The following is a 16,164-nucleotide window of genomic DNA, read 5'->3' on the forward strand; positions in this document are numbered from 1 at the left end:
GTGAAAACAGTTTTGGGGTGAAAACATTGATAATGACCGTTTCATGTTCTCAATTTCTTTAAAAGGGGAAACAGGGAAACTTGAAGCGGATTTTTCTGTAGAATTTAGATCTCAGAACTGAGAAATAGCATAAAAGCATGACTGACTTATCATCGCAAATTAAGATGGAATTTAAATAAACTAAATCTTTGTATGTCAAATACATATATTTGTAAGAAGAGAATAAATGAAGGGAAAGTTAAGCAAAGAAACCAAATAAGTAACTAAGAAACAAATACTTAATCCAAGACAAAAATGGGTTTGTATTTTTGAATTCATTATTAATGTTTTAGTCTTTGACTTTTAAATGTATTAACTTATGTTTCTACCATGGATGTTTTTATATACCATGGTGTTTTTGTTCTGTATTTGTTAATAAAGATATCTGACTATTATTACCAATCTGTTATGAATAACACAGATCTTGGAACCTTTCATTCATAAGAAGACAGTTATTTTCTGGGGAAAGAGCTGGAAGTTGAAAAAGGAGAATGCAACGAAGAGTAGAAGTTGTGAAACGTACACACTATGAGAGACTTTCTGTTGGTTGTGTTACATGTTGCATGTAGGAAGCTTCACAGCTCCCTCTGCTGTTGCATCCACTCAACATCAATCTAACTCAAAGGCAAGCCACTCACACCATAGACGAACCACACGCGTGAAGTCAGTTGTTTGGTCCACAACTTAAACCTGATTTTTAAACTGGCGACTGGACAAGACAGCCGACTGGCGGAAGGATGGACAAACATTTTAAACCAAAAGTTGAGCTAAATGATCCTTGAATGTCGATTGTGTCTTGAATTGAAATATAAAAGCAACTTGATTTTGGAGTGGCCACTAAGAGTCAGCAGAGCCACACATTGAGCACACGGGTGATATTTCAACAGCCGTCATATTTTCAGTTCTGTATGTGTGGATGATCATCCCTCAGACGAGCAGGAAACAGGCCCCGAGGAGGATCCAGCTCATGTTCTCCAGCGTGAGTTACAACTTCTACCCTCCAGCACAACATCTAACATTACCAGAACAACAGCAGACATTTTTGTACATGGATGTGTTGGCATAGAGGGTAATAGGGGACGTGTTGGGTGATTGTAGTACATGTAATACTTTCTCTTAATTGTTTTGACAGGTTTATGCCTGTGAATCATATATTTTGTGTATCTTTCGTATGTATTTATGTATGTGAATGTGTTTGTTTATGTGGGTTTGTTTTTTTATGTGTTAGTGTATATTTAAGTACTTATATAAAAGGGTAAGATCAAGGGTGTTCTGTTCTATCCTATTGTAATCTATAATTTGTCATATTTAAACCATCATATCAGGCAGTGATTGTCAGACCGTGTTGAGTTTTTTAAAGAAGACAGATAATCAGTGCAGCAGCATGTGGAAGGAACTCTGACTTCAACCCTCGAAAGAGAAAACTGAAGGGAAACTAGATTCACATCATCTTTTGGGTTCCAAGCAGCAGATTAGTCTGAGCTGAATGAGGTTTGAGGATCATTACTTCCACTGACTGACACATTCTTCCTCATCCCAACTTTGAACCATTTCATGATCCGTCAAGTCACATCACGATGATGTGTATGTAGATTAAGATGGAAGATATGTGCCCATAATATCTCGCAGCTATGCCTCATTTTGACGCTGGAGTTGCATTTTCAGTGCTGCACATCATCGGCCCTATTGTGTCTAACAGTTTGTGGGATTTAACTTTGAAAATGAAATCATACATAAGGAAATCGAAAAATATGACATGTGTGTGTGTGTTGTGTGAATGACGAATGTAACACAAGTTCTTTTTTTGTCTTCCAGAAAGCAGATAACTGAGCTGACAAACATGGCACACAACAAATACTTCATCGTTTGGCTATTTTTCCTTTGCAGTAAGTATGGTTTTACAGCTCATTTCTCGTCTCTGTGCAGACACACACTTGCACAACATTCGTGGGGGTCTCACACAGGAAAATCTAACCACAAACACAAAGTTCTGCAAATGCAGCGGAAACTTAACCTACAGAGGTGTTGCTGCATAACGGCATTAACAAGTTAAAGCTCTTGTTTGTTTCTTTTCCTTCTCTCAGATGCGGCTTTGGCGTTTGCAGGTATGTAGACCAAAAGGACAACTCCGAAATTGAGTTTTAATGAATGTTGCAATTTAGACAAAACAAATTACAAAAATTAACACTAACACAAATGCAGAGCCAGACATACAACCACATCTGATTAGTTGATATTTCCACGTGCGTCTTCACAGCTTCCTTTCTTCCATCCCACTCTTTTTCCCCCTGTGGGTCTGCTATTAACAGACGACACTTCATCATGCTACAGGATCGAGCCCTTGACAATAGCGGGCATCGTCTTCGCCGACGTGCTTTTGACCCTCATCCTCGTCGCTCTCACGTACCGATGTGCCAGCATTCGGCGTGAAAAGGTTGAGAATGGTAAGGCAGCAGGGCTGAGAGTAGATTTATCAGGTTCTTCTAGAGGCCTTTCTCATGTATTTTTCTATTTTAGTGCACAGCTGACATTTTCAAAGCATTGATTTGTTTGTTAGTTATTTTAAAAATGTAAAGGCTCCTATTTCTGTGGTTTATAATGTCTCTTCCTGATTCTTCTGCATTGTGGTGACAGTACGTCGTGTGTCTCCGTCCTCTCGTCCCTCCACAGCTGAAAAAGTCTACATGAATGTACGAGCCAACTGCAAGAAGTGATCTGACAATGTCAAGTACATTGTGAAATTATATTGAATTTTTCATATACTGTTTTTCAAAAATATATTACTCAATGCTGTAAAAGATTCAATTGAACAGATTTTACATTAAACAATAATCACATGTATGTTCTCTTTTCAAAGTCTATTTTTTGGTTATTGTAAACGCAATAATAAGTCTTCCTATTTACAGTTATTTTACCTTTTCTGAGAACATAAACAAATATTTGTGTTTGTTTTTGTCCTAAATAGAAAAAATGAAAGTCTCCACAACAATCTGCCAAAAAATCTGATTTTATTATAGTTTTATTCTAATAGAATAATTATAATTATTATGTGATATTATTAAAGGTGTGTCACACTGCTCATCAGCAACCTATATGTGTGAAACATTTCATCAACCTTGTGAATAAAATACATTTGAATTCTACCAATGTTGTCACAGTAAGTAAACCATACAGCAGCAGATTTTTTTCAGCAAAATGTTATATTTGTACATAGATATTTTACAGTCTAGCGAGCTCACTAGTAAATAGATTGTTAAATTGCTAAAACTAAACCTGTGTCTTGTAAGAGTTATGTTGAATGGACTATTCAAAGTTCAATATGTTTTTTATAATTTATATGAATTTGTGTGTGTGGTTGATTGGTTCGTATGATTGTTTAGCTTAGAAAATTATTATCACTATTGTTCATCATCAAATCATCATTTTATTGATGTGCATTGAGGATATGCTGTGGTTAAACTGCTGTCTGCCATTTCACTCAAATACACACACACACACACACACACACACACGCACACACACGCACGCACGCAGGCACACACACACACATACACATACACCTCACATGATTTCACAGTCCTCATAGCTTATTCTTTACTATAAAAAATAATAAAAATGATAATCATTACATTTGATGTTCTGCATTTCGCAAGAAAGATTAGCAACGTTTGATCATGGTATGATTTATTTCACCATATGATTTATTGTCAATACTTGACATTCTTTAAATGTCAAGTATTTACTTCCTTGTCTCCCATTGTCTTGTTTTCTTCTATTTAACCGAACCAGTTTGCATTTTATTTTGCTTTATGAAGTGTGACCTGTTTTTCATTATTAACGTTTTAAATGTTGATACTGGATTTATTCAGAGGCCCAGTTTTTTTATAGAAGGTCAGAGGTCAAATGTCTTAAACATTAAAGAAATAGCACAGAGGCGAAGGAGATATTCTTGAATAATGTTTTTTCTGAAGGTGGTAGATACTTGGAAAGTGGTTTCATCCACACTAATAAGGGGACGCCCGATCGATATGTACCGTCCCGAGCTTCTACGACTTCCGGAATGGAAAACTCCTAATCTGTCAACAACTCTGTGGAGATATTTTGGTCAAGGTATTTTGGTGAATGTCGTAGAGACATTATTATTGTTTATTATTATTATTATTATTATTATTATTATTATTATTATTATTATTATTATTATTATTATTATTATTATTATTATTATTATTATTATTATGTCAGATCAGAGTTTAATTATTTTCCTTATGTTTTGACTTTTGATATATATATGTTTTTATAAATTTGGGTTCCTTCGAACCTTTAATTTGAATTTGTATTTTTATCAAAAGTCTTTTATGCTGCCAAACTTTACAATATCAACATTATCATTGCTGTTGTTTTTGAATCATCGTATTTAAACATTATGAACCATAACTGTTTTTTGTTTTGGGGGAAACACAACCTTGAGGTTGAGCTTTCAGTTCGCTGACAGTCAGGCATCATTACTGGTAAACCTGTGGTTACAGATGGGCTCAGAGACTCAGTAGCTGTGAGAGTGGCTGACCCACCTGCGCTGAAACCACAGGCCATGAGGAAATGCTCTGGAGATCCAATCATGCGTGTTTTTAGCTCAAACTGCAGATTGTCTGAAGATGACCTCCTTATCTTGGCATCTGTAGGACCAGTTCATTTGAAATATGTTGTTAAAAAAGTGGAAATAGAATACCCTCGCACGTCAAACATGACAGAGTGACAGCATTTCTGTTTGTATGTGGCCAGAAACCTCACACACAAGAAAAAAAAAGTCCCGCTTCCTCTCCTGTGGGTGGACGCTGCCTCCTCCTCTGAACACAGTCACATGCTGACAGACCCACACGCCGCTGACAGTACAGCCTGTGGACAGTTCTTCATCTGTGGGCACTCGCTCCTCCGGCCTCCAGTCACACCTTGTGAGGGGACACAGCCATCAGAGACAGATCAAGAGGAGCATCAGCCTCGGACTCTTTTCATTTCCTCCTCAAGAAGAAACCAACAAGAAGATGTCTGAAGGTGTTTGTGTTGTGGGTTCGTTGTTTGGTGAGTGGTGTGTTGTTTATGTGTCTTAATGATCGGTAAAGAAGACTAGACACTCTCTCTATTAATGCTGAGGTTTTACCAACTCCTTGTCTTTCAGGTTCTGCAGTGGGACAACAAGGTTTGTAACTTTTGCAAACATTTACCTCTTGGGGGAAGCTGCATTTTGTTTTTTTGTGTTTCAACCCTTTACGTTTTGACTCATTCCCAGAATGTGAGTCCTGTTACCTTATAAACATGGGGTCTGTGGTGGGCATTATTGCCTCTGACCTTATCTTGACCATCTTCATCGCTGTCTCCGTGTTCTTCTTCGCGACTTATCACAGGAGGAGGAGAGAGTGGGCTTCTCCTGATGGTGAGCACTAGATGTTCGTTTGGGTGGTGGTGATACGATAGATCGGACATAACCTGACGTGTGAATATTTGTTAACAGGAAGAAGAAACCTGCCGTCATCTGTATCAAAGAAAAATGCAGCAGAGGTACCAGAATCTCCCTACCAGGTAAAACAGAACTACGATACTCAGACACTTAACGTGGAAATTGTATTGTTTGAGCATTTTAATGATGTATTATTTGTTGTTACATGATGAAATGCTTTTACTGTTTTGTAGGAGTTACATGGAGCCCAGTCAGATGTGTACAGTGAGCTTCAGCACTTTAGGAAATGAAACAGAGGAGAATAAACTCCCAACAAAGTTGTAACTATTTTCAAAAGCTATGAGCACAATATACTACACACTCCCTTGCACAAATCTTAATTTTCCACACACACTTCTGCAGCATTATAGGTAATAACACAATTACATATTATTTTAAAGGAAAAAGTAAAGTATTCATATTTTAATCGCTGGTTATTGTGTTGTGTTTTATGTGATGTTCGCTGTATTACATTCTTGTTTTTTTGTAAATCTTGAGCTGTGTTGAAATATGTATTTATATTTAAGAAACTATCTATTAAACATCCTAAGAGAAAAAAGCATTATTTTCTTTCCTATCGTTTTTATATTTCAGAGGGTTAGTTACACATTTCCACACTGCAGAACACATACAAAGACTAATGGAGGATACAGAGATAAAAGGAAAACAAATTCAAGCCTCGGCTGAATAACAAGTTTTCATGAGGCCCACACAAAATTGTCAAAACCTCTTTTTTTCTTATATTTCCAGACACGTTAACAAAACACAAAAAATTCATATGAAATCCTAATTTTGGATCAAAAAGTCCCAGGAGCGACTGTATGTGGAAGAATCCTAACTGGCCTCCATGAGTCAACAGATGGCCGCCCTTGACTCATGATGGGGAAGGGACAGAATCTGAAAGAAAGACAGGAAAAACAATTGTTACACAAAACAACACACACAACTGTTGACTCAGAAAGCCAGATCTGGGATATTATTCCAACTTGTAATTAGATGAGGTGGAAATATGAGGAGTTTAAATGTGCATCACAAACCTGTAAGAATAACCAGTTGTGTAAGTTGGCTTGGATGGATGGAAATATGAGCAGCAAACATGATTCAAACATAGAAAAATACTGACCTTCACGTGATCAGGGGGACGCTTGGATCTTGGCTGGAACAGACATGCGACCGGGTATTTGTTCTGCAGCTGTTAAATCATGCAAGAGAAAGAGAGTCGGTGAAATCTTTCAGGAGATCAGACACCATTTGTCTCATCAATCAAACAATGCATTTACAGTATTGAGAAATAAAACCTGTTCTTACCTAATGGGTACGTTTCAGAGCTGATATATTCCCTGGTTTCTATGGAAATATTGAGATCAATTGTTCAGTGTTTGATTGCTCTTATCTGATATGTATTTTGTGTGGGATGTAGTATCTGGTCTTACCATCATAGTCTGTATATGTACTGTTTCCCACTGAAGCCACTCTGCCATTGTTCTGCTCCAAACTGCCGTGGTCTTGCATTACTCTGCTGTGGCCTGGGGTCAATGTAACATCCGACCCATTAACTCCTTCTGCCTTTCTTTGGAGATGAGCACCGTCGCTCACTTTGCCTCCACTCAAGCGTCTAACTTGTTTTCCCAAAATATTTCCATCCTGAGTATCCACTGTTGCTGCCTCCTGGCTGTGCAGATCAGTCCTCTCTCTGCCTGCGTAGTCCGGACCCAAACTTCTGCTCACATCCACCAGGTCCATCCTGTCTTGGTCTGCCCCTGTTTTCCTTGGTGATGGTGTGTTTTTATTGATCACAGCTTGGGGGATCATGATCTCATTGCTCTGGAGGCCTACGACTGCATGTGGGCAGAGAGAAATTTATTTCTACAGCAGCTGCATCAATATGTCGTCTGCGCTGTACCAGACGTGATCATCGCTACAAACCGAAGCTCAGATTTAAGATACTGCACCTGTGCTTCCGGCTCCATTGTTACCAGATACTCCTGTAATATAAAGGATAATCTTTGGTGCAATAGTGTAAAGTTTGATACTTTTTTGACATTTATACGTGAAACAAAAATCACACACCTGTAAATCCGATTGGGTCAAAAATCTCTAAGGATTGTGAATTTGACATATCTGTGAATGAAAATGAAGTCATACCAATGACAAAGACATGCATCCACGATGGTTTTATATCTTAACGTGTGGCCCATAACTGCAGTGACTTTAAATTAAAGTATCACTTTAAGTGAAAGTTAAAGCTGTCATCGCGGATGGATGAATGGAGCTGCCATCATTACTGCCAAACTATTCAATATACAACTGGTCTCAGGGAAAACAGTAAAATATGATACCAGTGAAAAATGTTAAGCCCAAATACTCACATTTATCAAAGTGCATGTCAGAAACGGGTTTTGCCTTGAAGTTTTCAACAGGTCGATTTCGGAGCCGCCAATCTGGATCAGCTGATTCCCACAGTGTTGCTCTGTTATGCTCTGTGATGCTCTGAAGTGTGCGTCTGGCTTGTTGTCTCACCTCCGTTGCTAGTCGTTCCCCATCACCGCCTCCCCAGCTGTGGCACGCCCTCAAGGGGAAGCCACACATTCACCATTATGACAAACTGAGTAACACGGAACTCCGGGGGGGTGTGGTGATAGCAGCAATCTGTAATTCTCAGTAAATCTTAAATAAGTATTCAGATAATTAAATTTAGGTAACACTACAATACTAAAGGGTTACCTGTAGTTTTCTGTTAATTTAATATCAATCATCAATGTTTCTGTAATAATATCTTTGCTGTGTTTTCTTACTGTAGACTTCTGGCAGTACACTACTGATTGTTGTACACCTGCTTGCTTTAAACTTAATATTACAGTTTATTTCTGGTTTAATACTATGTACAACAACACAGTGTATTGTTACATTATTGTTGTATCGTAAACTTCATTGCAAGTTAAAGTTCTTCATTCAATTGAATTAGAACTACACTCAATTAAATCAGAATTTGTATTGTTTAAGCATTAAATGTTCAGTTTCTACTATTATATTTGACATTATAAAGTTTAGGTAATATTTTAATGTTGTATTTATTCAAGGCTGAAGTAGTTTTTACAAATTTCAACTATTTAATTGTTAGTTTTTTGTACAGTAAGAATCAAATGTTATACGATGATCACATGTTTGTTTTGTGAAATATTAGTGTAAGCCTAAGATTAATTGTGCTTTGGTCAGTCAGTTTATGCGTTAAATGCCTTTAATCCTGGTTGTAATATTGAATGTGATTGAATACATAAATATGTTATATCTTAAATATCAATTTGGACAGATAGAAAACAAACATAGAGGAGTAAATAACCACAATAAAACAGCAACATAGTGTTGAACACAATTTAATAGGTTACTCTCTAAAAATCAATAAACTCCAAAACATAATTTTTAAATCCCACATTAGGATATTTACTTATTTTGAAATACATAGTGTTGATGCAATTTTTTTGTTTTAATGAGAGCAAAGTTTCAATAATAGTGCAATTAACATAGAAACTTGAGAAAAAACATATTTTTAAAATTTGATTGTTTGGTTTATCAGCTCTCAGATTTGTCTGTAATTAAGTGTATTTCCTTTTAGTTAAAGGTAAAAGCCCTGCAGCTTCACAGGAACTTCTGTGTCACCTCAAAAACAAGAGTCGATGTTGGAACACAATGATTAAATGTCTTTTTACCAAATGACTAATATTTAAGTGTCACTTTGTTCCATAAACACCTGTCAGACAACAGTGGGGAAACATTCAATTTCATTTAAAAGGAGACATATAAGAGTAACTATAAATAACTAAGGCAAATGAATTTGTAGGAAATTTGATGGAAATGCCAAAATAATAAGTGAAAACAGTTTTGGGGTGAAAACATTGATAATGACCGTTTCATGTTCTCAATTTCTTTAAAAGGGGAAACAGGGAAACTTGAAGCGGATTTTTCTGTAGAATTTAGATCTCAGAACTGAGAAATAGCATAAAAGCATGACTGACTTATCATCGCAAATTAAGATGGAATTTAAATAAACTAAATCTTTGTATGTCAAATACATATATTTGTAAGAAGAGAATAAATGAAGGGAAAGTTAAGCAAAGAAACCAAATAAGTAACTAAGAAACAAATACTTAATCCAAGACAAAAATGGGTTTGTATTTTTGAATTCATTATTAATGTTTTAGTCTTTGACTTTTAAATGTATTAACTTATGTTTCTACCATGGATGTTTTTATATACCATGGTGTTTTTGTTCTGTATTTGTTAATAAAGATATCTGACTATTATTACCAATCTGTTATGAATAACACAGATCTTGGAACCTTTCATTCATAAGAAGACAGTTATTTTCTGGGGAAAGAGCTGGAAGTTGAAAAAGGAGAATGCAACGAAGAGTAGAAGTTGTGAAACGTACACACTATGAGAGACTTTCTGTTGGTTGTGTTACATGTTGCATGTAGGAAGCTTCACAGCTCCCTCTGCTGTTGCATCCACTCAACATCAATCTAACTCAAAGGCAAGCCACTCACACCATAGACGAACCACACGCGTGAAGTCAGTTGTTTGGTCCACAACTTAAACCTGATTTTTAAACTGGCGACTGGACAAGACAGCCGACTGGCGGAAGGATGGACAAACATTTTAAACCAAAAGTTGAGCTAAATGATCCTTGAATGTCGATTGTGTCTTGAATTGAAATATAAAAGCAACTTGATTTTGGAGTGGCCACTAAGAGTCAGCAGAGCCACACATTGAGCACACGGGTGATATTTCAACAGCCGTCATATTTTCAGTTCTGTATGTGTGGATGATCATCCCTCAGACGAGCAGGAAACAGGCCCCGAGGAGGATCCAGCTCATGTTCTCCAGCGTGAGTTACAACTTCTACCCTCCAGCACAACATCTAACATTACCAGAACAACAGCAGACATTTTTGTACATGGATGTGTTGGCATAGAGGGTAATAGGGGACCTGTTGGGTGATTGTAGTACATGTAATACTTTCTCTTAATTGTTTTGACAGGTTTATGCCTGTGAATCATATATTTTGTGTATCTTTCGTATGTATTTATGTATGTGAATGTGTTTGTTTATGTGGGTTTGTTTTTTTATGTGTTAGTGTATATTTAAGTACTTATATAAAAGGGTAAGATCAAGGGTGTTCTGTTCTATCCTATTGTAATCTATAATTTGTCATATTTAAACCATCATATCAGGCAGTGATTGTCAGACCGTGTTGAGTTTTTTAAAGAAGACAGATAATCAGTGCAGCAGCATGTGGAAGGAACTCTGACTTCAACCCTCGAAAGAGAAAACTGAAGGGAAACTAGATTCACATCATCTTTTGGGTTCCAAGCAGCAGATTAGTCTGAGCTGAATGAGGTTTGAGGATCATTACTTCCACTGACTGACACATTCTTCCTCATCCCAACTTTGAACCATTTCATGATCCGTCAAGTCACATCACGATGATGTGTATGTAGATTAAGATGGAAGATATGTGCCCATAATATCTCGCAGCTATGCCTCATTTTGACGCTGGAGTTGCATTTTCAGTGCTGCACATCATCGGCCCTATTGTGTCTAACAGTTTGTGGGATTTAACTTTGAAAATGAAATCATACATAAGGAAATCGAAAAATATGACATGTGTGTGTGTGTTGTGTGAATGACGAATGTAACACAAGTTCTTTTTTTGTCTTCCAGAAAGCAGATAACTGAGCTGACAAACATGGCACACAACAAATACTTCATCGTTTGGCTATTTTTCCTTTGCAGTAAGTATGGTTTTACAGCTCATTTCTCGTCTCTGTGCAGACACACACTTGCACAACATTCGTGGGGGTCTCACACAGGAAAATCTAACCACAAACACAAAGTTCTGCAAATGCAGCGGAAACTTAACCTACAGAGGTGTTGCTGCATAACGGCATTAACAAGTTAAAGCTCTTGTTTGTTTCTTTTCCTTCTCTCAGATGCGGCTTTGGCGTTTGCAGGTATGTAGACCAAAAGGACAACTCCGAAATTGAGTTTTAATGAATGTTGCAATTTAGACAAAACAAATTACAAAAATTAACACTAACACAAATGCAGAGCCAGACATACAACCACATCTGATTAGTTGATATTTCCACGTGCGTCTTCACAGCTTCCTTTCTTCCATCCCACTCTTTTTCCCCCTGTGGGTCTGCTATTAACAGACGACACTTCATCATGCTACAGGATCGAGCCCTTGACAATAGCGGGCATCGTCTTCGCCGACGTGCTTTTGACCCTCATCCTCGTCGCTCTCACGTACCGATGTGCCAGCATTCGGCGTGAAAAGGTTGAGAATGGTAAGGCAGCAGGGCTGAGAGTAGATTTATCAGGTTCTTCTAGAGGCCTTTCTCATGTATTTTTCTATTTTAGTGCACAGCTGACATTTTCAAAGCATTGATTTGTTTGTTAGTTATTTTAAAAATGTAAAGGCTCCTATTTCTGTGGTTTATAATGTCTCTTCCTGATTCTTCTGCATTGTGGTGACAGTACGTCGTGTGTCTCCGTCCTCTCGTCCCTCCACAGCTGAAAAAGTCTACATGAATGTACGAGCCAACTGCAAGAAGTGATCTGACAATGTCAAGTACATTGTGAAATTATATTGAATTTTTCATATACTGTTTTTCAAAAATATATTACTCAATGCTGTAAAAGATTCAATTGAACAGATTTTACATTAAACAATAATCACATGTATGTTCTCTTTTCAAAGTCTATTTTTTGGTTATTGTAAACGCAATAATAAGTCTTCCTATTTACAGTTATTTTACCTTTTCTGAGAACATAAACAAATATTTGTGTTTGTTTATGTCCTAAATAGAAAAAATGAAAGTCTCCACAACAATCTGCCAAAAAATCTGATTTTATTATAGTTTTATTCTAATAGAATAATTATAATTATTATGTGATATTATTAAAGGTGTGTCACACTGCTCATCAGCAACCTATATGTGTGAAACATTTCATCAACCTTGTGAATAAAATACATTTGAATTCTACCAATGTTGTCACAGTAAGTAAACCATACAGCAGCAGATTTTTTTCAGCAAAATGTTATATTTGTACATAGATATTTTACAGTCTAGCGAGCTCACTAGTAAATAGATTGTTAAATTGCTAAAACTAAACCTGTGTCTTGTAAGAGTTATGTTGAATGGACTATTCAAAGTTCAATATGTTTTTTATAATTTATATGAATTTGTGTGTGTGGTTGATTGGTTCGTATGATTGTTTAGCTTAGAAAATTATTATCACTATTGTTCATCATCAAATCATCATTTTATTGATGTGCATTGAGGATATGCTGTGGTTAAACTGCTGTCTGCCATTTCACTCAAATACACACACACACACACACACACACACGCACACACACGCACGCACGCAGGCACACACACACACATACACATACACCTCACATGATTTCACAGTCCTCATAGCTTATTCTTTACTATAAAAAATAATAAAAATGATAATCATTACATTTGATGTTCTGCATTTCGCAAGAAAGATTAGCAACGTTTGATCATGGTATGATTTATTTCACCATATGATTTATTGTCAATACTTGACATTCTTTAAATGTCAAGTATTTACTTCCTTGTCTCCCATTGTCTTGTTTTCTTCTATTTAACCGAACCAGTTTGCATTTTATTTTGCTTTATGAAGTGTGACCTGTTTTTCATTATTAACGTTTTAAATGTTGATACTGGATTTATTCAGAGGCCCAGTTTTTTTATAGAAGGTCAGAGGTCAAATGTCTTAAACATTAAAGAAATAGCACAGAGGCGAAGGAGATATTCTTGAATAATGTTTTTTCTGAAGGTGGTAGATACTTGGAAAGTGGTTTCATCCACACTAATAAGGGGACGCCCGATCGATATGTACCGTCCCGAGCTTCTACGACTTCCGGAATGGAAAACTCCTAATCTGTCAACAACTCTGTGGAGATATTTTGGTCAAGGTATTTTGGTGAATGTCGTAGAGACATTATTATTGTTTATTATTATTATTATTATTATTATTATTATTATTATTATTATTATTATTATTATTATTATTATTATTATTATTATTATTATTATTATTATTATTATTATTATTATTATGTCAGATCAGAGTTTAATTATTTTCCTTATGTTTTGACTTTTGATATATATATGTTTTTATAAATTTGGGTTCCTTCGAACCTTTAATTTGAATTTGTATTTTTATCAAAAGTCTTTTATGCTGCCAAACTTTACAATATCAACATTATCATTGCTGTTGTTTTTGAATCATCGTATTTAAACATTATGAACCATAACTGTTTTTTGTTTTGGGGGAAACACAACCTTGAGGTTGAGCTTTCAGTTCGCTGACAGTCAGGCATCATTACTGGTAAACCTGTGGTTACAGATGGGCTCAGAGACTCAGTAGCTGTGAGAGTGGCTGACCCACCTGCGCTGAAACCACAGGCCATGAGGAAATGCTCTGGAGATCCAATCATGCGTGTTTTTAGCTCAAACTGCAGATTGTCTGAAGATGACCTCCTTATCTTGGCATCTGTAGGACCAGTTCATTTGAAATATGTTGTTAAAAAAGTGGAAATAGAATACCCTCGCACGTCAAACATGACAGAGTGACAGCATTTCTGTTTGTATGTGGCCAGAAACCTCACACACAAGAAAAAAAAAGTCCCGCTTCCTCTCCTGTGGGTGGACGCTGCCTCCTCCTCTGAACACAGTCACATGCTGACAGACCCACACGCCGCTGACAGTACAGCCTGTGGACAGTTCTTCATCTGTGGGCACTCGCTCCTCCGGCCTCCAGTCACACCTTGTGAGGGGACACAGCCATCAGAGACAGATCAAGAGGAGCATCAGCCTCGGACTCTTTTCATTTCCTCCTCAAGAAGAAACCAACAAGAAGATGTCTGAAGGTGTTTGTGTTGTGGGTTCGTTGTTTGGTGAGTGGTGTGTTGTTTATGTGTCTTAATGATCGGTAAAGAAGACTAGACACTCTCTCTATTAATGCTGAGGTTTTACCAACTCCTTGTCTTTCAGGTTCTGCAGTGGGACAACAAGGTTTGTAACTTTTGCAAACATTTACCTCTTGGGGGAAGCTGCATTTTGTTTTTTTGTGTTTCAACCCTTTACGTTTTGACTCATTCCCAGAATGTGAGTCCTGTTACCTTATAAACATGGGGTCTGTGGTGGGCATTATTGCCTCTGACCTTATCTTGACCATCTTCATCGCTGTCTCCGTGTTCTTCTTCGCGACTTATCACAGGAGGAGGAGAGAGTGGGCTTCTCCTGATGGTGAGCACTAGATGTTCGTTTGGGTGGTGGTGATACGATAGATCGGACATAACCTGACGTGTGAATATTTGTTAACAGGAAGAAGAAACCTGCCGTCATCTGTATCAAAGAAAAATGCAGCAGAGGTACCAGAATCTCCCTACCAGGTAAAACAGAACTACGATACTCAGACACTTAACGTGGAAATTGTATTGTTTGAGCATTTTAATGATGTATTATTTGTTGTTACATGATGAAATGCTTTTACTGTTTTGTAGGAGTTACATGGAGCCCAGTCAGATGTGTACAGTGAGCTTCAGCACTTTAGGAAATGAAACAGAGGAGAATAAACTCCCAACAAAGTTGTAACTATTTTCAAAAGCTATGAGCACAATATACTACACACTCCCTTGCACAAATCTTAATTTTCCACACACACTTCTGCAGCATTATAGGTAATAACACAATTACATATTATTTTAAAGGAAAAAGTAAAGTATTCATATTTTAATCGCTGGTTATTGTGTTGTGTTTTATGTGATGTTCGCTGTATTACATTCTTGTTTTTTTGTAAATCTTGAGCTGTGTTGAAATATGTATTTATATTTAAGAAACTATCTATTAAACATCCTAAGAGAAAAAAGCATTATTTTCTTTCCTATCGTTTTTATATTTCAGAGGGTTAGTTACACATTTCCACACTGCAGAACACATACAAAGACTAATGGAGGATACAGAGATAAAAGGAAAACAAATTCAAGCCTCGGCTGAATAACAAGTTTTCATGAGGCCCACACAAAATTGTCAAAACCTCTTTTTTTCTTATATTTCCAGACACGTTAACAAAACACAAAAAATTCATATGAAATCCTAATTTTGGATCAAAAAGTCCCAGGAGCGACTGTATGTGGAAGAATCCTAACTGGCCTCCATGAGTCAACAGATGGCCGCCCTTGACTCATGATGGGGAAGGGACAGAATCTGAAAGAAAGACAGGAAAAACAATTGTTACACAAAACAACACACACAACTGTTGACTCAGAAAGCCAGATCTGGGATATTATTCCAACTTGTAATTAGATGAGGTGGAAATATGAGGAGTTTAAATGTGCATCACAAACCTGTAAGAATAACCAGTTGTGTAAGTTGGCTTGGATGGATGGAAATATGAGCAGCAAACATGATTCAAACATAGAAAAATACTGACCTTCACGTGATCAGGGGGACGCTTGGATCTTGGCTGGAACAGACATGCGACCGGGTATTTGTTCTGCAGCTGTTAAATCATGCAAGAGAAAGAGAGTC

General features: G+C 36.9%; 2 protein-coding genes across 2 annotated transcripts; both read left to right on the forward strand.

The window, feature by feature from the left end:
* The first annotated feature begins 5,023 nt into the window (after positions 1-5,023).
* On the forward strand, positions 5,024-5,925 carry LOC133014787 (TYRO protein tyrosine kinase-binding protein-like). The gene is made up of 5 exons (XM_061082052.1): positions 5,024-5,115; positions 5,213-5,233; positions 5,324-5,467; positions 5,546-5,613; positions 5,725-5,925. The coding sequence occupies exons 1-5, from the start codon at positions 5,079-5,081 to the stop codon at positions 5,779-5,781; spliced, it is 327 nt and encodes a 108-aa protein (XP_060938035.1). The 5' UTR covers positions 5,024-5,078; the 3' UTR covers positions 5,782-5,925.
* Positions 5,926-14,436: 8,511 nt separating this feature from the next.
* On the forward strand, positions 14,437-15,338 carry LOC133014778 (TYRO protein tyrosine kinase-binding protein-like). The gene is made up of 5 exons (XM_061082041.1): positions 14,437-14,528; positions 14,626-14,646; positions 14,737-14,880; positions 14,959-15,026; positions 15,138-15,338. Exons 1-5 carry the CDS (start codon positions 14,492-14,494, stop codon positions 15,192-15,194), a joined length of 327 nt encoding a protein of 108 aa, XP_060938024.1. The 5' UTR covers positions 14,437-14,491; the 3' UTR covers positions 15,195-15,338.
* The last annotated feature ends 826 nt before the right edge of the window (positions 15,339-16,164 follow it).

Source organism: Limanda limanda, chromosome 11 (genome assembly GCF_963576545.1).
Source record: "Limanda limanda chromosome 11, fLimLim1.1, whole genome shotgun sequence".
Classification (NCBI taxonomy): domain Eukaryota; kingdom Metazoa; phylum Chordata; class Actinopteri; order Pleuronectiformes; family Pleuronectidae; genus Limanda; species Limanda limanda.